Genomic DNA, 25,903 nt, shown 5'->3' with positions numbered 1-25,903 from the left:
TCCACTCTAAGTGTTTTTCAAGTTTTAGGTTTCCCCCTCCCAACCCCTCCCCCCAATGTCACCAGATCTGGTCGGGTTTAAAATAAGAGCTCTGAGCCACGATATCCTTCTAAATATCAAATTTTATTGAGATCCGATCACCTGTTTGTAAGTTAAAAATACGTCATTTTTTCTAATTTTTCAGAAATAACCCCCCCCCCCCAACTATCCCAAGGAGAGCGGATCCGTTCCGTTTATGTCAATCATGTATCTATCACTTGTGTTTATTTTTCCCACCAAGTTTCATCCCGATCCCTCCACTCTAAGTGTTTTCCAAGTTTTAGGTTTCCCCCTCCCAACCCCAACCCCCAATGTCACTAGATCCGGTCGGGATTTAAAACAAGAGCTCTAAGACACGATATCCTTCTTAACATCAAGTTTCATTGAAATCCGATCACCCATTCGTAAGTTAAAAATGCCTCATTTTTTCTAATTTTTCAGAATTAAAATTCTGACCCACCACCCCAAAGAGAGCAGATCCGTTCCGATTTTGTCAATCATGTATCTGGGACTTGTGCTTATTTTTCCCATCAAGTTTCATCCTGATCCCGCCACTCTAAGTGTTTTCCAAGATTTTAGGTTCCCCCCTCCAACTCCCCCCAATGTCATCAGATCCGGTCGGGATTTAAAAAAACAGCTCTGAGACACAATATAAATCCTAACATCAAATTTCATTAAGATCCCATCACCCATTTATAATTTAAAAATACTTCATTTTTTCTATTTTTTTCCGAATTAACCGGCCCCCCACTCCCCCCCATATGGTCAAATTGGGAAAATGACTATTTCTAATTTAAGCTGGTCTCGTCCCTGATACGCCTGCCAAATTTCATCGTCCTAGCATACCTGGAAGTGCCTAAAGTAGCAAAACCGGGACCGACAGACAAACAGACCGACAGAATTGGCGATTGCTATATGTCACTTGGTTAATAGCAAGTGCCATAAAAAGGCATCGAGTATTATATTCACTTTATATGAAAGCCAGTAATACTTTTTGCTCCAATTTTACCCTTTTTTTGTTTAGGGAAGAGATTCGAGGGGGGGGGGGCACGTGGGAGGATATTTCCATGGATAAACTTGTCATGGGGGAAGGGAATTTCAATGAAGGGGGCGCAGAATTTTCTAGCATTATTTGAAAAAATAAATATGAAAAGTTTTTTCTACTGACAGTAAGGAGCAGCATTAAAACAAAACGAACAAGAATTATTAAGCATATGAAGGGTTTACCTCCTCGTTATACCTTACTCTTTACGCTAAAGTATTTTTAGTAATTTTAACTATTTATTCCACGGTCTTTGTGATTCAGAGCTCATTCTAAAGGAATTGGGACACAATTTAAGCTTTAGGGTAAAGAGCGAGGTATCAACGGGGGTTGAACCCCTCATAAACGCAATAAAAACATACGAATATAGAAGTTCGTAACATAAATTAATTCGTAAGTTACGCATATTTTTTACCAATGAAAATGTTTGTAGAAAATTAAAAGTTCTAGTTCCTTTCTTAAGAGATCAAAAATTGGAGGGCAACTAGGCCTCCTCCCTCGCTCCTTCTTTCTCAAAACCTTCCAATAATTGCAATTAATTAATACGCAAATTTCGTTCTAATTATTTATATGCGGAGAGCCAAGATCAAAACATGCATTAGCCTAATTCAAGAACGTCCAGAAGTTAATTAAAAGAAACACAAGTTTGTTTAAATGAAAGTAAGGAGCAACATTAAAACTTAAAACGAACAGAAATTACTCCTTATATGAAAGGGACTTTTCCTCCTCAAAGCCCCGCTCTGTACACTAAAGTTTCTTACTTAAAAAAAAAAGAATTAAGAGAAAGAGTCAAACTTTAGCTTTAAACTTTTTAACTCATCTTGCGCTTTTTGAGATGTTTTTTCAGAAAGAAATTCTATTTCTAGCCCTTTAAAATTTACTTTTTCAAAAGTTTGCAAGACTTTTTTAAAAGACCTCAAAATACCCCTCAAAAATGAAGTTAATTTGACAGTGACGTCATTTTCGAGGGATTTCAGGCTGTATTTTTAAATCTTTATAGATTTGTTTTCAAAATGACATTTTACAATTTACAGCAGGGAAAATAATGATTACCACTCCTGAACTAGCTATAAATGACATTTTTTTTTCGTTTTTGAGCTATGGGCCCATTAGCAGGTCAAAATATAAATTCTCCTAGAAACAATTAGTAATTATAAGACTTTAAAAACGGGCATCAAATGACGAATTCCCTTTTATAAAGTTAGGTAGCAAATTATATACTGTTCAAATTATGTTTAAAACTACAGATTCAACAATACAAACCTACCACTCTCCCCAACTATAAGAAATTACTACGGCTGTCCATACATTTCCCCCACGCTTAAACATGGCCTAGGCTAATCAGGGTTTCTGATTTTCATTTAAAAACAGTGGCGTAATTTCGTCAAAATCCCGGAGGAGGAGTTAGGCATAAGCCATTTCGTACCATAAGGGTACTGTTTAGAGCTAATAAGTTACTTACAATGAACGAAAAAAAATAAAAGACATCAACCATTATCCACCACATAACTGTGCAACGGAACACAACTTCGACCAAACTTGGACTAAAAGAATATTTAGTTTGTAGTTAAAGGCAGTGAAAAATTCTCCGTAGAAGATTCATCGAGAACACCTGAGACAGAGTGACGTCACATTATCACGGCAAGAAGGAATATTCGTTCGTTTTCAAAATGCTAATCGAATCGAAAGTTAACGGTCATTTGTCCAAGAATTTTTTTATTGTCATCTTTTGAGGGAAAATAAAAAAATGGATTTGATAGTACATGGTTTGGGTTTGCGACCATGAGTGTTGAGAAAATTTTGTGCATAAATAAATCACTTGTTCAACATCTTTTCGCTCCAAGGAAAGTCTTGTGTATTTACCAGGGTAAGAATTTACAGGGTAATTATCAATCAGTTCGTGGTAACGAACTGTAGTAAGGAGCGATCCGGCTCAATAGTAACCGAAACTCTAAAAAATGGAATTTTGATACCAACAGTTACATCAAAGAAATCGCATTTTAATGCTGATTTTAAATATATAATATTCATCAAGATTAGTCTAACCTAACGCCCCGCTCTTTACGCTAAAGTTTTTACTGTTTTAAGAACAAGAGTTAAGAGAAAGAGTTAAGAAGATCCCATCACCCATTCATAAGTTAAAAATACTTAATTTTTTCTATTTTTCCGAATTAACCGGCCCCCCACACCCCCCCATATGGTCAAATGGGGAAAATGACTATTTTTAATTTAAGATGGTCTCGTCCCTGATACGCCTGCCAAATTTCATCGTCCTAGCATACCTGGAAGTGCCTAAAGTAGCAAAACCGGGACCGACAGACCGACAGACAGACAGACAGACCGACAGAATTGGCGATTGCTATATGTCACTTGGTTAATACCAAGTGCCATAAAAAGGCATCGAGCAGTATATTCACTTTATATGAAAGCCAGTAATACTTTTTGCTCCAATTTTACCCTTTTCTGTTTAGGGAAGAGATTCGAGGGGGGGGTCACGTGGGACGATATTTCCATGGATAAACTTGTCATAGGGGAAGGGAATTTCAATGAAGGGGGCGCAGAATTTTCTAGCATTATTTGAAAAAATAAATATGAAAAGTTTTTTCTACTGACAGTAAGGAGCAGCATTAAAACTTAAAACGAACAAGAATTATTAAGCATATGAAGGGTTTACCTCCTCGTTATACCTTACTCTTTACGCTAAAGTATTTTTAGTAATTTTAACTATTTATTCTACGGTCTTTGTGATTCAGAGCTCATTCTTAAGGAATTGGGACACAATTTAAGCTTTAGGGTAAAGAGCGAGGTATCAACGGGGGTTGAACCCCTCATAAACGCAATAAAAACATACGAATATAGAAGTTCGTAACATAAATTAATTCGTAAGTTACGTATATTTTTTACCAATGAAAATGTTTGTAAAAAATTAAACGTTCAAGTTCCTTTCTTAAGAAATCAAAAATTGGAGGGCAACTAGGCCTCCTTTTTACTGTTTTAAGAACAAGATTTAAGAGAAAGAGTCAAACTTTAGGGTAAAGAGCGGGGCGTTGAGGAGGATAAGCCCTTTCATATACGGAGTAATTTCTGTTCGTTTTAAGTTTTAATGTCGCTCCTTACTTTCATTTAAAAAAATTAGTTTTTTTTATTTATATATTTTAGGCTCAAATGCTAGCCTGTATTTTAGACTTAATTTTCCTAGATTTTTGGAGTTTTCTTCAAACAATGCACGCCTTGTATTCCTCAAAAGATCATTTAGGAGGGGAAGAGTAACTGTGTGATATGCGCAATGTGAAAACAGGAATTTAATATGAATGATTTTAATATAACTGCAATTTAAATAATTTAAACAATTCGGGAAATAAAACAAGAAACAATTTAAATATGGACGAAAGTCATTCATGCCATAAAACAAGCGTTATCTAGGGAGATCTATCAATCTATTTTCGAAGTAGTTCAAGACTATCGAGAGTGCCCCGTTACAAGAATCATTCCAAATGAAAATCAACAGTGCTACTGCCCTTTTTAAGTGACCAAAAAGATTAGAGGACAAACAGCCCCGATCCCATACCCTTTTTCCTCGAAGTTGACCGATCAAAGTTTTTAAAATTTTGAGATAGCAAGTTTGTTCAGCATAGTTGAGAAGCCCAGTAACTGTGTCTCTGGGGATAAGAATGACCCCCAAAGCCCACGGAAAAATGTCCGGAAATCATGGATTTTGCTCTTGTTAACATATAGCATTTGTTATTGGGAAATATGCCGACACATTTTTTTGGAGGGGGGGGGAGGTTGCTCTGGGGATTTTCCACGGGGAAAATTTCCCATGGGGAAGAAATTTTTCGACGGGAGAACTCTCCGTGGGTATTTTGTACTCGGGAATTTGCAAGAATTCCCATCGGAAATTATTTTTATTTATCATACTTTCTTATTGCCGACTCAATTTTAAATGTGGAGATGTTAAAGGGAATCATCCGGGAAAATTTTGTACCGGTTTTGAATTAGTATCTCTCAGTAGGGGGGGGGGGGGGCTCTCCATGAGAGAAACCCTCTATAGGGGAGGAAAATGCCCAAATATAATCACTAAGTAGAGTATTTTTTAAATAAAAAAAATTTCTTCACACGTCTGTCCATAAGAAACCATCTGGGAGGAATTTTCAGCTAGAATGGAAATGTCTGTAGGGAATTTTCCAGGCGAAATGGGAGGTAGGATACTTTACGTGGAAAGAAACTTGCATGGAGGAATTCTCCGCAGGGGGAATGAATTTTTCGTTAAGGTGAGGCAGATAACCCGGCATTATTTCAAAAACAATCAGGAATTAAATAAAAAACAAGTTTTTTCATCTCAAAGTAAGAAGTAATATCAAAACTTAAAATAAAACAAAATTTTATTGTACAAAAAAGGTCTACTTCCTCAAGATATCACTCTTTATGCTAAACTTTGACTAAAAAAAGAGTATGAATTATCGAAGAACGACTCCTCAAACACAAGGGCCTTTTAAATAGATTATTAAAGTTGTTTTTTTTTATTCTATGAATACCCTATTGAATACCCTATGAATTACACTATTCTATGAATAGTGTAAGGAGTGAGGTCTTGAGGAAAGAGAATCTTTTTCGTCCATCCAATAATTTCTGTTCATTTTAAGTGTTGATATTAGTCCTTAGTTTGAGTTGAAAAAACTTTTTTTTTATTTAATTAAAATCCAAACTGAAAATAAAGAAAGATGCGGCTGGAAGAATTGCGACATCAAGGACCAGAACAAATTAAAAACAAAAGTGATGCTGAAAGAAATTTGGAAGTAGAAGGCAGGCAACAGCGAGAATCAGAAAGAGTGTTGAGTGTTGAGAAAGTTTTGTACATAAATAAATCACTTATTCAACATTTTTCCGTTCCAAGTAAAGTCTTGCGTATTTACCAGGGTAAGAATATCTCATTATACATTTTAGACTCAAATGCTAGCCTGTATTTTAGACTTTATTTTCCTATATTTTTAGAGTTTTTTTCACACAATGCACGCCTTGCGATCCCCAAAAGATCATTTAGGAGGGGAAGAATAACTGTGTGATATGTGCAGTGTGAAAACAGGAACTTAATATGAATGATTTTAATATAATTGAAATTTAAACTGGATCCAAAGATTTCTTTATAACTACGACTTGCAATCATTAAATGTGATGATGATAAGTTTATCATAGAACAATCCATTCAACGTTGTCCCGATCTCCTTCATCGAATTGCAAAATTAAGATTTGAATAAATAATCAATGAAATTTATAAAAGACAGATATTATGTAACCAAAAGCAAATTAAAAAAAAATAAATTAATGATAATATATCTCTTGACTGAAAAACTAGTGCTGATACTACAGACAATTCGTTGCAGTACCAAGCCAACTCTGACCACTACAGCCCTGCTTGCCCCTCCTTTGTCCCCCATCTATTCTAAGCTTCACTCTTTACTCTTATCTATCACTAAAAAGTGCTTTCAATTGACCCTCATTCACCACACTTTGAGGACGACCACTCAGACGTATTCCGAAAATACCTTTTTTTTTGCATTGCATCATTCTTCATTAGAAAAATATTAAACAATTCGTGGTAACAAAGTGTAAGTAACGAGTGACGCGGTTCAATAGTAACTGAAACTTTAAAAAAAAGTGTTTTGATAACAACAGTGAAACGCATGAAAAATCCACGATGTGTGTTTACTTGAATCATATAAAGTGCATTATGTCAATGTTGCCAATCAAAAGTTACGACCCTGAGACAATTTGCCAAATTTTTAAAAAAGGAAAAAAAGTAAAGCGATCTCGACGAAAATTATTTTTCAGTATATTAAAGAACCCTGATGTAAAGGTTCCATCTCCTGTGTACAAAAATGTGCAATTTTTAATTTTTGAAACAGGTGTCTTAATAAAATATAAGGAGGGGCTTGGTTAAATAGATACCAGAACTCTAAAAAAAAAAATGCCTTACTTTAATGTCCTCCTCCATATCCTCTAAAGTTTCATCTTAATATTCATAGCGTTTTCGGATATAACCAAAACACTTACTACCCTTGCCCGGGGACTGATTGGTTGTCTTCCCCAAAGGCGTAGTTACTTGACCTTAAGACTATTTTGAACTTAATTGCTTGTTAAAAATTTTAATCTATGTAGGCACTATGGCTGGCAGTCTCCAACTACTGTTCATCATCTAACTCAACATGTGCAGAAAGGTTCAGCTTAATACCCTCAGACGAAATTGAATTATTGCAGATCCTTCTTTTTGATAAACTGGATGCACATAGTGCCTTTTATTTTAGCATAAAAAACCTAAAATTCTCCAAAATTTCCTTTAACTCCCATAGCATAGTCAAATAGACTCAGAATTAAAGGTTTTCCCCTTTACTAGTTTGACCTCAACTAGTTTGAACAAAATGACAATTACAAAATTTTGACCATTTTAGAAGACTAAGGAAACTTATAAAGGGCAAAGAGAAGAATACCTAAATGGGCAGGATGGGAAGGGTGGGCTGCCTTCCAGTCTCCTTTCAACATCCTCTCAACAAGATTCAACTATATAATCTCAACTGTTCTTAAGATTGCTGACATTCCCGTTTCAAAACCAGTAAGCACAAAGTTTGTGTTGATTTTTCTTGGTTTCTCTCTCCCCATTTTCTTAATTTCAGCTTGCTAATATAATCTTTTTCGGAGATCTAGCATAAAATAAGATCCAGATTTCATAGAGATGCAGCCCTAATTTCTTCATAAAACCCTGATATGTTAACAAATAACAACTTGCACAGCTTACAGCCTTTGCAAAGGGGGATGGTTGGGGATGTCAACCCTGAAGAAATAGTTGCTTGAACTTTTGACTATTTCGAACAGAATAGGTATTTAAAATTGTCAGCAGATCTATTTGATGGGGACAGCGTGGGGGTGGGTTACCCTCCAATCACTTTGGAATCTCAAGAAGGGCATTAGAACTTTTAAATTTCAATCAGTTGTGATCCCATTCAAATCTTATGCGACGACACCTTCCATAAAAACCGTAGACCTAGGTGTCCACAATGGACAGCTTCATAACTTATAATCTTTGCCCCGGGGTCTTTCAACCGAGGGGATTGTCAACCTCGGAGGCATAGTTATTCGATCTTTGAAACATGTTAAAAAAAATAGCGATCACAAAAATTGAAATATATTCATTTGGGGGGAAAGAGCAGGGATAGGGGAGAGGTATTCCCCTTTGATGACCTTTGTCACTTCAAAAGAAAATGGAACTTCCTAGTTCTAATTAAAAGATCTTCCTTAAAAGTTATTACGACCAAACCTTTCATAAAAACCTTATTTAATAACAATGAGCATCTTAAGTAAATTACAACCCTTTTCTCGTGGGTTGCGGGGGATTCTGTCAACGCCAAAGGCTTAGTTATTTGACCTTAGGGCTATCTTAAACGAAGTGACCACATCAGAATTTTGACCCGATAACTTTGGGGGAACAGCGTTAGAGGAGGGGCTAGTTGCCTCCTGTCACTACTGACTTGTTCCATTCGACTGAAGCCCCTTCGAATTTTATGTGACCAAGCATAGCGTTCCGATCAAAGGCTAAAAGCCTTGTTAAATTTGCCTGACTTTTCAAAATGGCGGGAAACACCCCCTAAAAGTAAAAGCTTGACGAAAAGTATAGCATCAGATTCAGCGTATCAGAAAATCAACCATAAAGGTTTTAAGCTCCTGTGTCCAAAGTTATAGAATCTGAAAATTTTACCAGAAGAGAGATGACACGCATACATGTTTATTTGTTGTTTTTTTCCTATTGTTGCTTTTTTTTCCCAGCGTAATCGAATCAAACCAATAGTCCTTGAATATCGGGAGAGGGCTCATTTGAATGGACATTAAAGGTTCTAGTGCCATTTTATAAACCTTCTCATTTTTATTTGACTGTTAAAGAAAGTGACTCTTCATTTGAAAACGCTGTATATGATGTTGCTTCAAGTAAGAAAATTTAAACACTTGAATATCACAATATGAATGAAAATAGTATCATTGACTAAATAAACAGCTAAATTAAGAGTGAAGTTACATTTTAATTTCAGGAATTTCAGGATTTTTTTTTAAATCCTTATAGATTTGTATTCAAATAACGTTTTACAATTAACACCAGGGACAATAATGATTGCCACTCCTGAATTAGCTACAAATGACAATTTTTTTTCACTAGACTTTTTACAAACATGTTTTTGAGCTATGGGTCCATTAGCAGGTCAAAATATAAATTCTTCTGGAAACAATTCGTAATAATAAGAGTTTAAAAACGGGCATCAAATGACGAATTCCCTTTTATAAAGATAGGTTGCAAATTATATACTGTTAAAATTATGTTCAAAACTACAGATTACTACGATACAAACCTACCACTATCCCCAACGATAAGAAATTACTACGGCTGTCCAAACATTTCCACCACGCTCAAACATGGCCTAGGCTAATCAGGGTTTCTGATTTTCATTTAAAAACAGTGGCGTAATTTCGTCAGAATCCCGGAGGAAGAGTTAGGCAAAACCCATTTCGTACCATAAAGGTACTATTTAGAGCTAATAAATTACGTACAATAAACGAAAAAAAGACATCAACCAGTATCCACCACATAACTGTACAACGGAACACAACTTCGACCAACCTTGGACTGAAAGAATATTTGGATATTGAAGTTTGTAGTCACAAGCACTGAACAAGAGCTAAGAGCTCATATGGCACTCGTATTAAATCCACCTGAAAACGTCTGTACACTTCCCAATAACCATTACTATATGTAAACACTGGTCAAAGTTTGTAACTTGCAGCCCCTCCCCCAGGGATTGTGGGGGAGTAAGTCATCCCCAAAGACATAGTTATTATGGTTTTTGACTATGCAGAACAAAATGGTTATCTCAAAATTTTGATCCGTTGACTTTGGGAAAAAAATTAACGTGGGAGGGGGCCTAGATGGCCTCCAATTTTTTGGTCACTTAAAAAGGGCACTAGAACTTTTCATTTCCGTTAGAATGAGCCCTTTTGCAACATTCTAGGACCACTTGGTCGATACGATGACCCCTGAAAAAAAAAATAAAAAAAAACCCAAATAAACACTCACCCGTGATTTGTCTTCTGGCAAAAAATACAAAATTCCACATTTTTGTAGATAGGAGCTTGAAACTTCTACAGTAGGGTTCTCTGATACGCTGAATCTGATGGTGTCATATTCGTTAACATTCTACGATTTTTAGGGGGTGTTTCCCCCTATTTTCTTAAATAAGGCAAATTTTCTCAGGCTCGTAACTTTTGATGGGTAAAATTAAACTTGATGAAACTTATATATTTAAAATCAGCATTAAAATACAACTCTTTTGATGTAGCTATTGATGTCAAAATTCAACTTTTTAGAGTTTTGGTTACTATTGAGCCGGGTCGCTCCTTATTACAGTTCGTTACCACGAACTGTTTGATAAAAATGTTTCTAATGCTAAGGTTAAACTTCAAGTGGGTTATTCTAAAATTGTTGCGAAGAGGGGGAAATACAACCGCAAAGCCCTTTCACAAATTTATTCTTGCTTTTGTGATCACTCGGTTTTATATCTTTCTGGATTGTATCCTGTTTTAAAAAGAAAAGATTTAAAGGCTCTCAAGTCATCTTATTTTCGTTTCCTCCGATTTTTGTTGTATCTTCCTCCCTGGTACAAGAACAGTGATATGGTAACAAATTTCGGGGCTCCAGATTTATTAAATGAACCCAGAAACTATCTGACTCGATATATTTTACTATTAACCCTTTTCATGGTCTTCTAAAATGTTTTCTACAGTAATTTAATGTGTTATCAGAAGTTTTTTTTTTCTGTGTGTTTGTTTTATACTCTGCTGTTTCAAGTGGGTCAGAAATAAATTATTATTATTATTAAGATCCCATCACCCGTTCATAAGTTAAAAATACTTCATTTTTTCCGAATTAACCGGCCCCCCACCCCCCAGATGGTCAAACCGGGAAAGCGACTATTTCTAAATTGATCTGGTCCGGTCCCTGATACGCTTGCCACATTTCATCGTCCCAGCTTACCTGGAAGTGCCTGAAGTAGCAAAACCGGGACAGACCGACAGACCGGTTATATGTCACTTGGTTAATACCAAGTGCCATAAAAGTTCTCTTTAGAAGATTCATCGAGAACACCTGAGACAGGGTGACTCACATTATCACGGCAAGAAGGAATATTCATTCGTTTTCAAAATGCTAGTCGAATTGAAAGTTAACGGTCATTTGTCCAAGAACAATTATCGTCATCTTTTGAGGGGAAAGAGGGATAAATGGATTTGATAGTACATAGTTTGGGTTTGCGACCATGAATGTTGAGAAAGTTTTGCGCATAAATAAATCACTTGTTCAACATTTTTTCGTTCCAAGTAAAGTCTTGTGTATTGACCAGGGTGCGAATGTCTAATTATTTGGGAAGAGTGGGTGTCAAGGGACTTGATACAGGGATATCCACAGTTTGAAAATATATATTTTAGGCTAAAATGCTAGCCCTAACCCCCAGAGCCCACGGAAAAAGGTCTGTAAGTCATGGATTTTGCTCTTCTTAACATATAACATTTGTTATTGGGAAGAATACATATACATTTTTTTTGGGGGGAAGGGGTTTGCTTTGGGGATTTTCCATGGGGAGGAAATTTTTCGAGGGAAGAGCTCTCTGTGGGTATTTTGTACTCAGGGAATTTATTTTCATTATTTAATAAAATATATTTTTATATATTTAAAATTATTTTTATTTTTCGCATTGTCTTATTGCCGACTCAATTTCAAATGTGGAAATGTTAAAGGGAATCATCTGGAGAAATTTTGTACCGATTTTGAATCAGTATCTCTCAGTATAGGGTGGGGGGGATTCTCCATGAGAGAAACTCTCTTTAGGGGAGAAAAATTCCCAAATATAATCAATAATTAAATAATTTTTTAAATGAAAAAGAACAATTTTTTTTTTTTACCTGGAACCGTCCACAAGAAACCATCTGGGAGGAATTTTCAGGTAGAATGGAAATGTCTCTGGGGAATTTTCCCCAGAAGACAGATCACAGATGGGTTTTTATTTTTTTTTGTTTGTTGTTTTTTTCCCAGGAGTGATTTTATCAACCCAGTGGTCCTGTAATGTCGCAAGAGGGCACATTCTAACAGAAGTTAAAAGTTTTAGTGCCCTTTTTAAGTGACCAAAAAGCTGGAGGGCACCCAGTCCCCCTGCCACGCACATTTCCCCCCAAAAGTCACTGGATCAAAATATTGAGATAATCATTATGTTCAGCTTAGCTAAAAACCAAATAACTATGTCTTTGGGGACAACTTAATATCCCACAGTCCCCGAAGGAGGGGCTGCAAGTTACAAACTTTGACCGTTGTTTACATACAGTAAAGGTTATTATGAAGTGTAGAGACGTTTTCAGGGGGTCTTTTTCACGTTCATGTGGAGGTGGGTCGGGGGAGGGGTTATGTGGGAGGATCTTTCCATGGAGGAATTTTTCATGAGGGAAGAGAATATCCATGAAGGGGGTGCAGGATTTTCTACCATTATTAAAAAAATGAGAAAATTATTTTTTTTTTTTTACTAGAAGCATTGAGCAGCATTAAATTTTAAAAGGACATAAAATACTACGCATATATGGGGGTTCGTTTCCCTCTTAAAGTATTTTTAGTGGTTTCAACTATTTATTCTACGGTCTTTGTGATTCAGGGGTCATTCTTAAACATTTGGGACAAAATTCAAGCTCTAGTGTAAAGAGCGAAGTATTGACGAGGAAGCGAACCCCCTCACATACGTAATAATACACAAAAGTATAGAAGTTCATTACGTAGTTAATTCGTAAGGTACATATGTTTATTACTAACAAACCATTCTTAAAAAAAAATAAAAAATCTTAGTTGCATTTTAAGGTAACAAAAAACTGGAGGGCAACTAGGCCTCCACCCCCACTTCTTTTTTTAATCAAAATCGTCCGATAAAAACTTTGAGGAAGCCATATAGCAACAAAATAATTAATAAACAGATTTCGTTTTATTTATTCATGTGCGGTGAGCCAAAATCAAAACATGCACTAATTCAAAAACGTTCAGAAATTAAATAAAAAAGTTTTTTTTTTAACTCCAAGTAAGGAGCGAAATTATCTTGTATCTTGTGATGTATCTTGGTATCAGTGACTTCAAAGCAAGGAGTGTAGGCTAGTCAATATGTTTATTGTTTACACATATTGTATGTATTTAAGAAAGGTGGGTATATTAGAATTATCATGGGCAGCGCAATAGCGCTGTCTAAGTAAAGAGGGAAGTAAAAGTACTCTCTCATGGTCCTTCCTCTCTTTTCAGAAGAAATATAAGCATGTTGAACCTTGTTTGAAGCAGAGTCACGCAAATATTTTATGCTGTACTATTGGAGGCATAAAGTGGGTATGTGACCCCATTTCCTAATAAAAATATTATATTATTTCTGAATTTGAAAAAAAATAATTGTTATTTTTTTTTTGCTCTGATTTTCCAGAATTTACCCATTCTCTGTCGATGAGGACACAATACTGAGTTTTTGTTTTTATTACTTTAAACAGTTTTTCATTTTATCATTTTTAACTTTAGTTTACTTAGAGACAGTAATGGTTTTAGGCCTCATAATCGAGGAGGGGGGGGGAAGACAAGGTATGCCAAAGGAGTGTAAAAATAAAAAAAAAAGGAATATAATGTTAGGAAACGGGGAGGGGCAGGTCTAGAGCCATCATTGCTCAGAAAAGATAATAATAAACCTCCTAGGCCATGATGTCAAAACAAAACCAGCTGTTATCACACCTGTTGGGGCTACCGGGATAAACTAGTATGGAAAAAATTCAATATGCCAGTTGTAGTGTGAAAACTATTTGTCTACCTTTCAAAAGCATTTGCTATGATATACTATAATTGATCTTATAATATAAACCTTGTTCGATTAAATTCAGACTCCAGCCAAATTCAACACATTTTCCTAAGACATGCTAGATAGAAGTGAAATTTTGTCGAAAAAAAATCTGCTCTACTTTTCAGCATGGTTATATGTGTTCAAGTTTACTATAAGCTTTGGTATAGTGATAAGTCGTAGATTCTACAGGTGGTTACAAGATTTTTAACGGAGACAAATGATGAAAATTCCATTTTTCAGACACAAATTTAGCAAATTTTCTAGGGGTTCCAGGCGATTCCCAATCGTTCCTCAAATCGTATCTGTAAGTCTGGTCTCTGTAGGTTGCGAATTACTTAGGAATATGATACTTTTTAGATTGAGAGATGCTGTAGCAAAGTTTTAAGAGAAGAACAGTGCGGTTTTTAGAAGAGGTAGAGGATGTGTTGACCAAATTTTCACTCTTAGGTTAATAATTCAAGTGCCTTAATTGTCAAACACCTTTGGTCCTCAGTTTAATAGATTATGAGCGAACGTTTGATTCTGTTGATAGAAGAGCTTTAGCAAAGGTCTTATCCTTGTAAGACATACCAGACAAAGGCATTAAAGTGATTAGGTCTATGTATGAGAATAACACTGCTGCGGTTAACGTAGGAAATGAGGTTAGCAACTGGTTTTGTATTAAATCAGGAGGGTTGTGTTCAGGAGGGCAGCAGGGCTGTGTTCTATGCCCCCTTTATACGGATCATTTAGATGGACTTTGTCTTAAGGAGCACAGGAAAGGCAATGGGAGAGCACAGAATAAAATGGAGAAGAACAACTCTCTTGGACTTAGATTACGCTGACGATTCTAGCATCCTAGATGAAAGCGTGAGTAAAGTAGATAAACTTTAGAGGTTTTGTGAGTTCAGCGGGCTAGAAAAGGTTTGAAAACTATTACTAAGAAGACTAAGTCATTAAGGCTAGGAATAAGTGAAGATGAAAAGGTAACGTAGGGTAACAAAAAGACTGATCAGGTGGGTAGCTTCACTTACTTTGGTAGTATTATTAGCAAAGACGGTGGGAGCGGTGAAGATGTTAAAAGTGGAATAGCCAAGGCTCATGGTTTTTTTCACAGCTAAAAAAAATCCAGAAGAACAGGAAAATAAGTCTGCAAACCAAGCTTAGAATATTAGAAGGTACAGTGATCACCGTGATCAAATATAGCTCTTAAGCGTTTCCGCTCCGAAAAGCGGATGACGATTTCCTAGATATTTTCCAGAGAAATTGCCTAAGGATTGTTCTGGGCACCCGGCTGACTGACCTCATTTCAAACAGTATACTAAATGGAGAGCCGGTCGTCCTTGTCTGGGATTGGAGGATGTCATAAAGAAATATTTAAAAGGAATGATAACTTCTTGGGAAGGTGCAAAAAAGGAAGGCTTTGAATAGATTGGGATGGAGGAGGAGCGTGCGTAGCTGTGTTGGCCTCAGGTGGGTTGGTAGTGCAACAAGTTGTTAGTAGTATCAGTTTCAAGCAACAGATTATGACGAACATTTCTTCCAGTAGATGTACCATCTAGATCAATGAATTCCCATAGATAATAACGTGGCAAAAAAAAACGCCACATTATTGAGTTACGAGATGTTGTATTTGCATAATTATTCTTGCTTAAATTCAAATACAGAACCGTGCCCAATAAAAAGGCTAAAAAACCTATTTTTTCTCTCTAGTAAAATATGAGGATGCGAGACACTTACGCCCCTTTATTTTGGGCAGGCCCATTAGGCAAGAAAAATGAAGCTAGACAGATACAACCGGATTAGTAGTCCAATCTATAGCCCAGTACTGTATATTTTTCGTCTTTTTGGATACTTTTAGAGTGATTAGTTAAAGTTCTGCCAGGAGTCACATTTCTCCTCGGCAGCTGGATTTCAATTTGCACAATAAAAAGAACATCCTAATTCTCTTTCGGATCAGATTTCAAAAGCAAGTTTTGCTGGTAAGTAAAATAAATATTTCATTTATATTTATTCTCTGAAAGGTATTCACATCAATATATATATATTTCTTTTTTTTTAATTTTCCAGTGACTTTACTTGAGAAAAATTTTATGCTTCGAAATGTATTGAATTAAAAAAATATGTTTTTTCAACTAAAAGAGAGGAGCATTAAAATTTTCTAATGGTTGAACATAACAAAAAAAAGGGTATGGCAATCCTAGCTACCACTTGAGCACAGGTAGAAGCCAGTTAATTGCTTCAGTCATTAGTATTTAACTAGGGTATTTAGAGGTTACTGGTGAGTATTTCACCAAGAGCATCTATTTTGAGGCAATTAAAAAATAGATGGCAGTGTTGATCAGCATGATAAATAAATAAAAAACAAGTTTTTTTTTTTCAACTGAAAGTGGGGACCAACATCAAAATTCAAAACGAACACATATTATTCCGTATATGAAGGGATTGCCCCCTCCTCAATACCTTGCTATTCACGCTAAATATTTTGGAACTTTTCAAAAAAGCTTCCTATTCCTTGTAAACAGCCGCTATGTTTCAGGAGCAGCTCTTAAAAAATTGGGACAAACAGTCAAACTTTAGCATAAGGAACAAGGCATTGAGGAGTAGCAATCCCTTTATATACAGAATAATTTCTGTTCGTTTTGAATTTTATTGTTGCCCTTTACTTTTAGGTAAAAAAAATTAGTTTTTTTATTTAATTTCTGATCGTTTTTCAAGTAATAACGGTAAATCTGGCTCACCCTCCATAAAAAATTCCCACCCCTTACGGAAAATGCTTCCTTGAAAAGTTCTCCCTCGTAAAATACCCCCCCCCCCTCGCTCCCCCATAAGATTTCTTCCGGAAAATTACATTCTCGCTGAAAATCCAACCTCCGTAAAATTTTTTGCAGAAGATTAAGCCTGAAAAGCTCTCCTTAGCATACTTTCATTTGAAATAGACTGTATGTTCTGGTAGTTTTTCCGATCAGTCCTCAAATCCCCCCCCCCTTTGTGAAAACTGCTTCCCACAAATCCAAACCCTCTAAAATTTTCCTCCAAAAATCCCTTCAGAGTTTCACAAGATTTTGCGCATTAAAAAAAAAGTATTCTGAATGGTATTGAGAATAATGGACTGGACTGGTTATTAACTGTAATATTATCTCTTCATTAGTACGGACCAAGCTTCTTTTAGACTAATTACTATGTAGTTACAGAATTTTGAAGAAAAATGCCTTCAAATTCGTATATCCATAATAGAGACTCAATTTCGGACATTGACCATTGTATCGTTTCTTCTGGTCTCATCAGTGGCGAAGTCTCTGTTGATCAGGATGAGCGTGATTATGACCATCTTCCCCTTTCCCTCATTGCTATCCTTAATGCTACTGCTGAGAAAAACCTTCGTTCTAATTCTAGAAAATGGATTTCTAAAAGAGAATGGAACTAAACTGACTGGCCTCTTTATTTTACTACGCTTGTTGGGCTTTTACCAACGATTAAACTCCCTTTTCATCTGTTGCGTATAAGCGTAGGATCCCCACAAACCAGAATTTACCTTATTATTAATTATAGCCACATTGTGTCGTTCTTAAAGAGGTCTGAAGAAGTAGCTGTTCCCCTATGTCCCTTTCGAGCCCAGACAAGAAGTTCAATTTGGAAAAATGACCCAGAGCTCAAAACTATAAAAAATCGGGCTAAATTGTGGCTCAAAATATGGTTAGCTTACTCCCACCCCCTAAGGGGTAATGTTTTAAATATTAAACAAAGAACAATGCTAGATTTTAAACGTTATCTCCGACTCTAGTTATAGTGGTGCCGAATTCTTTAGAACTCCTAGCCAGTGGAAAAAAGTCACTAATGTCGCGAAATTCGAAAGATCACCTATGGCCGATCAAATCCCGAATGTATCATGGGTCAATCATTATAGTACGTTCTTCGATACAGCAGTATACGCGGTTCATTCTCATTTCGCCACCCTCTGTTCTAATCTGTTGTCTAAGAAAATCACTCAAAGTCATGTACCTCCCGTTTGTATTGACCGTGTCAAAAGAAGTGTGAGAAGACTTAAATCGAAATCTTGTGATATCAATCGTCTTCAGTTCATTATAATCGTCTTCAGTCCCTAATTCTTTTTTATTTGGTAACATTACGTCAATTTTGAAACGTGGTAAGGATTCAACTAGTTGCGGTTCGTACAGGCCCATTACGGTTGCTTGTACTTTAAGTAATGTATTTGAATATATTTTGCCCCCTGATCTCCTGTCTAAAGTACCTCGTATGTCTAATCAGTTTAGCTTAAAGCCATCTATGGGATGCCAACATGCTAGTCGTGCTCAAGCTTCACTATTACTTGAAGCGCATAAAAATGGTTTTGAGGTTCATTTTTGTGCACTCAATGTTTCAAAAGCTTTTGATTCAAAATGCCATAGTCAACTTTGATATTCTTGGACTCGGTGTTAATCTGTCTATTAAATCAACTCTTCGTTTTTGGTATGCTAATTCATAAGTTCGACTCAAGTCAGCTGAAACTTACGTTGGTAATATCCCTATCCATTCTGGTCTTAGGCAAGGAGGAATCCTATCCCCCGAATCTTTTTAATGCTTGTCTTTATTCTGTTTTGTCACGTATTTCTTAGGCCTAAGAAATATTTTGAATATTGCATATACAGATTATTTACTTTTGATTAGCCGCACTAAATCTAGCCTATTTAAGTCGGCCCAGCTTGTTTCTAAGTCTATTGAGGAAATCGGCTTCTTAATACTGAAAATGTGAACATTTAGTTTTAAATGCTAAACATCAAAGTAGTGATCTTGCTTGTGGTCCTTTTCAGTTAGGCATGTTTCTTCATTTTGGTGGCTTGGTATTGGGATTTAGTATTTGTTCATCATTATCGGCTTTTCAATCTTATGGGGTTAATGATATTAAAAGTAAACTTAAAATTGGGCAGATCTTTACGAAAGGCTTTATCCAGACTTTACTCTGCAGATTGAGATCACTCTATATTGTTTCTGTCCGGTTTGCAAACGTTTTTTTTTTTTAATTATCAACATTTATAAAATATGAGAGTTATGTGTTTTCGTTATTGCAAATATTATTGAATCTGCCGCGTTCTTCTAGAAATCAGAAGATTATTAGAAAATTTTGTGCCACTGATATTATTTTTGTTTAGAAAAAAACGTTATGCTAGATTAGGTGCTAATGCCTGTCAACGCTTGGGTCCTTGTCACCCTTTGATTACATTGTATTGATTGTATTATTAGTGTTATTTTGTTTTTCTTTCCTTCAGTGTTTTTACTCCGCTTAAATTGGTAAAACAAGCGGGTAATAAATAAATTATCATCGTTATTATACCAGCATATTTGTCCATAATTTTCAGCAGCTGATCCTGCTATACTTAATACTTTCCTGTGTATCCTTAAAAGTACCAACAAACCCCATTTGGCATTTATGAGCCAAGTACTCTGCTCACGACCAGGAATGTCGTGAAAGCTCTCAGTGAGAATTCGACCTATCTGAATCTAGTTGCTGATTTATACCCAACGAGCTGTATGATATGGTTTTGTTATTTTATTATTTCTCCTCAATACCTCACTCCTCACGCTAAAGTTTTTAGTTCTTAAAAAGTTTCTTATTGTTTTAATGAGTCGCGGCCCATGTGTTCCAGAAGTCGTGCTTGAAGAATTGGAATGAAAAGTCAAACTTTAGAGTAAAGGTTGAGGTATTGATAAGGACTAGCCCTCTCATATATGCACTAATTTCTGTTCGTTTTAAGTCCTTTTTTTTAGTCCTTACTTTTAGCAGGAAAAAACGTGTTTTTATTTAATTTATCATTGTTTTTTGAATAATAATGGGAAATCCAGTTTGTCCTCCATGGGAAGATCCTATAGACGATTTACCCTCGAACAAGCACTAACAACGCCTCCACATGGAAATTGAGTCGGCAAAGATTAAGTTAGACAGATAAAAATAATTTCGTATAGGAAAGTACTATGTTTTGTTATTTTCTGTGTGTTATTACCACGCGTTATGATTTTGTGAGAAAATGTTTACTTTTTTTACCATGGGCCAAAGAAGCTTAATTTGTATTAAATATCTATATCTATCCATCTATGGCGTTAAAATTGAGCCAAGAGCTTATACCAGTATATTAGCATATTAGCACAGACAACGAACCGTCTGATATGGCAGTCGAAGAAAAACGGAGAGCCTGTGCCATATGAAGGTTTTGCAGCGCATCATGTGGCAAGATTTAAAGAACTTTCTGTATTTCCTGTAATTCCCTGTGGGTGACTCATTCATCGGTTATGAATTTACAGTGGAAGAGAGTTCCCGAATGGCCTGAAAAAAAAAAAAATGAAGTAATTTTCGTCAGAGCCCCAATACCTTTTAAGAGTCGTATAAATCCACCAAATTTTTCCTTTTAGCAATCACTGAAGCAATCATAAGGGTATATAGCGTTTGGTGTTTCTTGGCATTTTTAAGGGTAATAATACGGAAAAATTAGCACTATTGGCCAAAATTGGTACAGAAATAAGTGTTTTATCTCAGTTGATGGAAAAAAAAAATTACGAAGTAAAAGAAAAAAGAAGTTAAGAAACGCCAAAAATGGCATAGGTGATTTTCTGGCACTACTGCCGGTTTTCATTCTTACAAGTTACCCTTGTTCTTCAGATGAAGCAAACTTACTTGGATTACTGTCACATTATCAGGCACAATTTTTCCATCTATCAAATTACAATATGATGATTTTGGAAATACCTTAATTAACAATGTAGAACAACATCTACTTCTTCTTCAGAAAACTCTTCTTTGCTATCACCACCATTCCTATTTCGGTTCTGGGCGAATTCGTTGATCAAATATATAGAAAAGACTCATTTTTAATATTGCCTGGTTTGCTCCAATGGTGTTGTACCTAGGTCTAAAGGAATATAAAAATTGGGAAATAACCTATTAATGCATCGCATGTTAGCGTTTTCTGGATCTACATTTTATTGGATTATATAACCATGGATATGGGGCCGGTGGCAATCAGAGATTACTACTATAGGGGTTGGACACGTCGAATGACTTGTCAAACTCCTAGTTCTCACTCAATCTCAAAACTACTCAATCTTAAAATTAAAATAATTTTTAATGGAGTTAGGCTATCAGGCAAACAAAAAGACCGAGGCACCCGGGACCCATCGTGTTTTTTGTAGTTATAAAAGGTTTGAAAGAACAGGAAGTTAAGTCTTAAAATTAGGTTAAAACACTAGAGTTCTTTTAATGATAGTAAGTTCTTTCCATAATCATGAACCTCGTTACATTGGTAATTTTGTTGTTTCACATAAAAGCAGAATCACAAATAGCTTCCTTTCCAGGTTTTTAGGGCCTGATGTGCGAATTACTATTCCAGAGAGCATTTGGACAGCTAACTTAAAGAGGCATTTGTTATGCAACGGTTCATTTATTATTATTGTTTTATATTTTTGTTATCATGGCTGCAACCTAGCAGTATAAGAACGCTGCAACCAAGAACAAAGTACAACCTACAGTAACCGAAATTTAAATAATCAAGTGTCAAAATGCTACCATTCGAATCTGATTCGGGTATAATGCTAACTACGATTTCGACTAGGCTTAATGGTAAAAGTTTATTGCGAAAATAAGTTTATGAAAATTTCGGAAGTTAGCCTGGAAATTCTTGAAAATGGCGGACAATGAGAGATTAGTTAAATGTAAATAGCCCCTCCATTACGAGTGTTTTTGGCAACTTTTCTCGGGAGCTCTTTGTGATTTAGCTGATTGAGATTTAGAAGTTAGAACTACAATTATGTTGCAGAATAAATTTAGGCAGTAATAACTAATTACTATTATAGTGGCTACGATACAAGGTCACGTAGTTATTAGGTACTAGGATAATATACTGAGTCAAGTTTTATGGAAGATGGACGATACCCTGCCTAAAACTGTGCTTTAGACAAGTTGTATATAAAAAAAAGAAAAAAAAGGGCCGTCGTCAAACAAGGCGGTAAGAGGTCGAAACAAGAGGCTTAAAGACATTGACAATTTTATAGAGAATAAGGAGTAAAGCTCTTCATAAGGAAAGGGTGAGGGCGGATCATACGCAGCTACGTTGGATTTCCACCTGCATTGGCGGCTCAGTGTTGCTATGAACTGACAGCGTTGGCAGTACGGTACACAAATATTCCATTGTTCGCTTTATCTTTATATTAACTGAAATAACTATATCCAGTAACCAAACGTATAAAATGTTTTATATCTGGCTATAAACCAAGTTTATGGACGACTACAACTAATTTATATCACGGGGCGGCAATTTTAATATTTTTAAAGCCTAAAAGATCTATAATAGGAACGATAACATTCTTTATAAATAATGGAAACAGAAAAACAAACGTCACGTACAGACACAAATATCCGCCATGTAAAATTGTGCCAGAAATTTGGCTCGATTCTCCTGGCTCTCATTTACATGACCTTCCTCTCACCTTTCAATGTCCCTTTTCCATTCCAACTTCCTAGAGAAGCGGCTGTGAAACTATTTTTCTGGTTTTTAAACAAAGTCCACAATATTGTGTTTTAATTTGCGTTCCAGTCAATATCTGTCACCTTTCCAACCCCCCCCCCCCTTTCTCAACCAAAACCCAGGACACTGTCAAGCAAAAAAATAATATTCAGACAATTTTTCACACACGAGTTCTCTGAATTTGACTCTAAATTGTTAACTAGGCAACTGGGACTTTTTCTCCAAGACGGTAAGAATAAGCTAAAGCCAAAGAAAAGACAAACTGATATTTAAGTAAGTCAAATAAAAAAAAAACTAGGTTTCTCACCTGAAAGTAAGGAGTGTTATTAAAAATTAAAATGATTAAAAATCATTCTGCATAAGGTGGGACTGTCCATTCCTCATCCCTCGCAGTTTAAGCTAAAGTCTTGAGGTTCTTTAAAGAAATTTCTCATTCAAATTCTGCCGGTTTTTGTTTCAAGAGTTCTTAATGAATTACAACAAAAAGGCAAAACTTTAGCATAAAAGCACAAGGGAATAGGCCTCCCACAAATTTGGAATAATTTCTGTTTTTTTTTTCAATTTTAATGTTGCTCCTTACTTTCAGTTGAAAGAAAAAACTTATTTTGTATTTACTTTCTTACCGTTTTTCGAATCATGCCAGAAACTCTCTGCTCCGTGTAAAAATTTCCATGGAAATTTCCCTCTGGAAACTTTTCTCCCACAGAAAATTTCTTCATGGAAAATCCCCTCCCCCGAAAAGTTCCGTATATTTCGCAATAACAAATACTATCTTTAAACAATGGGTATAGTTTATAGTCCTTTTCCCAGGGGCTACGGGGGTCATGTCATCCCCTGAGGCGTAATTATTGGATCTTTCAACTATTCTGGATTAAATGTCGTCTATCTCAAAATTTTGATCAGATGTCTTATAAGAGCTTAAAACCTCTACGGTACGGTTCTTTGTCCCAACAATTCTACAGCCCAAAAAATTATGAAGAAACTGGGGTTACTCAAATACACTTTTCAGGGCAGCACAATCGCATGCTTGAAATGCTCAGGAAAAAAAATTAGTTATTAAAAGGACACTTCTACTGTTGCATTTAGAACATTTTGTAAAACTTCAGAGTACTCAAGAGGAGTACTATTTTTGTGCTTTTGTAATGCCTATAAGATCAAGGTAAAAAGACATGTATGATTAAGAGATATTTCGACTGGACATCTCGACCACCTACCCCAATTCATACTACATGCCCTGCCAAGCAGCATTTTCAAAACAAAGGATTTATAATGTTTTGACTTCTGTAATGAAGGCCTATTTAGTAGAAATAACTTTGAAATTTGATTTAATTTGATTTTTTTTAATCAGCAGCATTTAGACATGAATATTTTCTGCTTGAGCCTTCCACGAATCACATATATTTTTCTAGGCTTTAGTTTTATATTAACCAAGGACCATACCATAGGCGGTGAAACCAAATGAAATCTAGTGAACTCCTCTAGAACCCTTGTAGTACCCTTTTTGTTCCTATATTAATATACTAAATAGATTGAATTGAGCAAATAAAAGAAACAACAAAAAGTACTAAAAAAAAGTGAAAAAAAATTATAGATTACCGTTGATAGAGGAGGGGGGCAGATAATTGTTCCCTCTCTAATACGGATCAAACACAAAAGTAGCATTTTTTATAGTGAGATTTTTTTAACCAATCGCTTTGGGTTTGTATGAGGTTAAAAAAAAACGGTTATTATGATATAAAAAAATTCAAGATCATTTTTAGTCTATTTGAATAGAAAGCGTAAAAATGTAGGGAATGCTTTATAAAGTGGAGGGCCATCTAAATGTCGAGATGACCACTTGAACCTCAAGTATATTTAAGACATCTATTGTCACAGGCTATTTGAAAGTAATTGATAAAAGTAAGTCAAACTGCCTTACACCTTCATTCCTTCACAAAATAAATTAGCACCACCTCCACAACGCTTGTTACAATATAATGAACACTTACAATGAAAAAGTTCTCTTCTTCTTCCTTCGATAAAAGACGGCTCACAGCACTGACAACTTGTCTGACAGGAAACGCTGGTAGTGATTCCTCGTTGTTGTGGAGCATAAACGATGCCATTCTGTCTGTTGCTTCAAGCTGACGTTTCTCATCACCAGTCGCATGCATGTCAGCAAGCATTTGCTAGACTATACTACAAATATAACATAATAAGAAGCGAAAATGTTTTTTTTTTTTTTCTGGACGAATATTAAAGTTTCACCAACAGTCTCGTCACGCAATCTCTCGAAACTTTTGGGCAAGTTGTCCTCAAAGGTGATAATGTAAGAAGAATTTCTAAGGAGCCCCTCCCCCCAGGATTGGCCTTCTCTCAAGAAAATTGGAGCCAAAAGTTTGATTTGAACTGGAGCACTCGCTTCCCCCTTCCTCTAAGTAATAAGTGCCAGCAGGGAGTTTTGCATGTAAAGAGTTTCCGTCCCTTCTGCAGGGAGTTTCTGTAAGTTTTGCATGAAATATTTCTTTCTAAAGAAAATAATAACTAAGAAAGATACATTTTTTTTATCTTTTGACATGTTAGTTTTTAGTATAAGTAAATTATTCATACTTTCGAGCACCCCCTGCCACTCTAAAAAATGAATGTCTAAAGAAGTCATAAACAGGGAATTTGAGATAAAAATAGTTCTTGGTAACTTCTTCTTGTTTTTATTTATTTATATTTTATTTATTTTATTTATGCTTCTTCTTCTATTGTTTTTATTTATAAAAAAAAACCCTATGCAAGATAAGGTGCTAATGCCTGTCAATGCTTGTGTCCTTGCCACCCTTTGATTAGATTGTATTGATTGTATTATCAGTGTTATTTTGTTTTTCTTTCCTTCAGTGTTTTTACTCCGCTTAAATTGGTAAAACAAGCGGGTAATAAATAAATTATCAGGGTTATTATACCAGCATATTAGTCCATAATTTTCAGCAGCTGATCCTGCTATACTTAATACTTTCCTGTGTATCCTTAAAAGTACCAACAAGCCCCATTTGGCATTTATGAGTGAAGTACTGTGCTCACGACCAGGAATGTCGTGAAAGCTGTCAGTGAGGATTCGACATATATGAACCTAGTTGTTGATTATATCCAAGGAGCTGTATGATATGGTTTTGTTATTGTAATATTTCTCCTCAATACCTTACTCCTCACGCTAAAGTTTTTAGTACTTCTTAAAAAGTTTCTTATTGTTTTAATAAACCATGTGTTCCAGGAGTCGTTCTTGAAGAATTGGAATAAAATGTCAAACTTTAGAGTAAAGGTTGAGGTATTGAGGAGGACTAACCCTCTCATATATGCACTAATTTCTGTCCGTTTTAAGTCATATTGTTAGTCCTTACTTTTAGTAGAGAAAAACGCTTTTTATTTAA

The 25,903-nt window shown here is 35.6% G+C and overlaps 1 protein-coding gene across 3 annotated transcripts in view; it reads right to left on the bottom strand.

Moving 5' to 3' along the window:
- Positions 1-24,536, bottom strand: part of LOC136041311 (uncharacterized) — a 63,996-nt gene extending 39,460 nt beyond the window's left edge. Inside the window, exons 1-2 of one of the 3 annotated variants that reach the window (XM_065725938.1) lie at positions 24,497-24,536; positions 20,150-20,314 (exon numbers count right to left, since the gene is read on the bottom strand). In XM_065725938.1, the coding sequence (XP_065582010.1) occupies positions 20,150-20,275 (126 nt within the window). In that variant the 5' untranslated portion in view covers positions 20,276-20,314; positions 24,497-24,536. The other 2 variants (XM_065725937.1, XM_065725939.1) reach the window with 2 other exon arrangements.
- Between the last annotated feature and the right edge of the window lie 1,367 nt (positions 24,537-25,903).

Source organism: Artemia franciscana, unplaced genomic scaffold, assembly GCF_032884065.1.
Source record: "Artemia franciscana unplaced genomic scaffold, ASM3288406v1 PGA_scaffold_136, whole genome shotgun sequence".
NCBI lineage: Eukaryota > Metazoa > Arthropoda > Branchiopoda > Anostraca > Artemiidae > Artemia > Artemia franciscana.
This window is presented reverse-complemented; position numbering and strand designations above follow the sequence as displayed.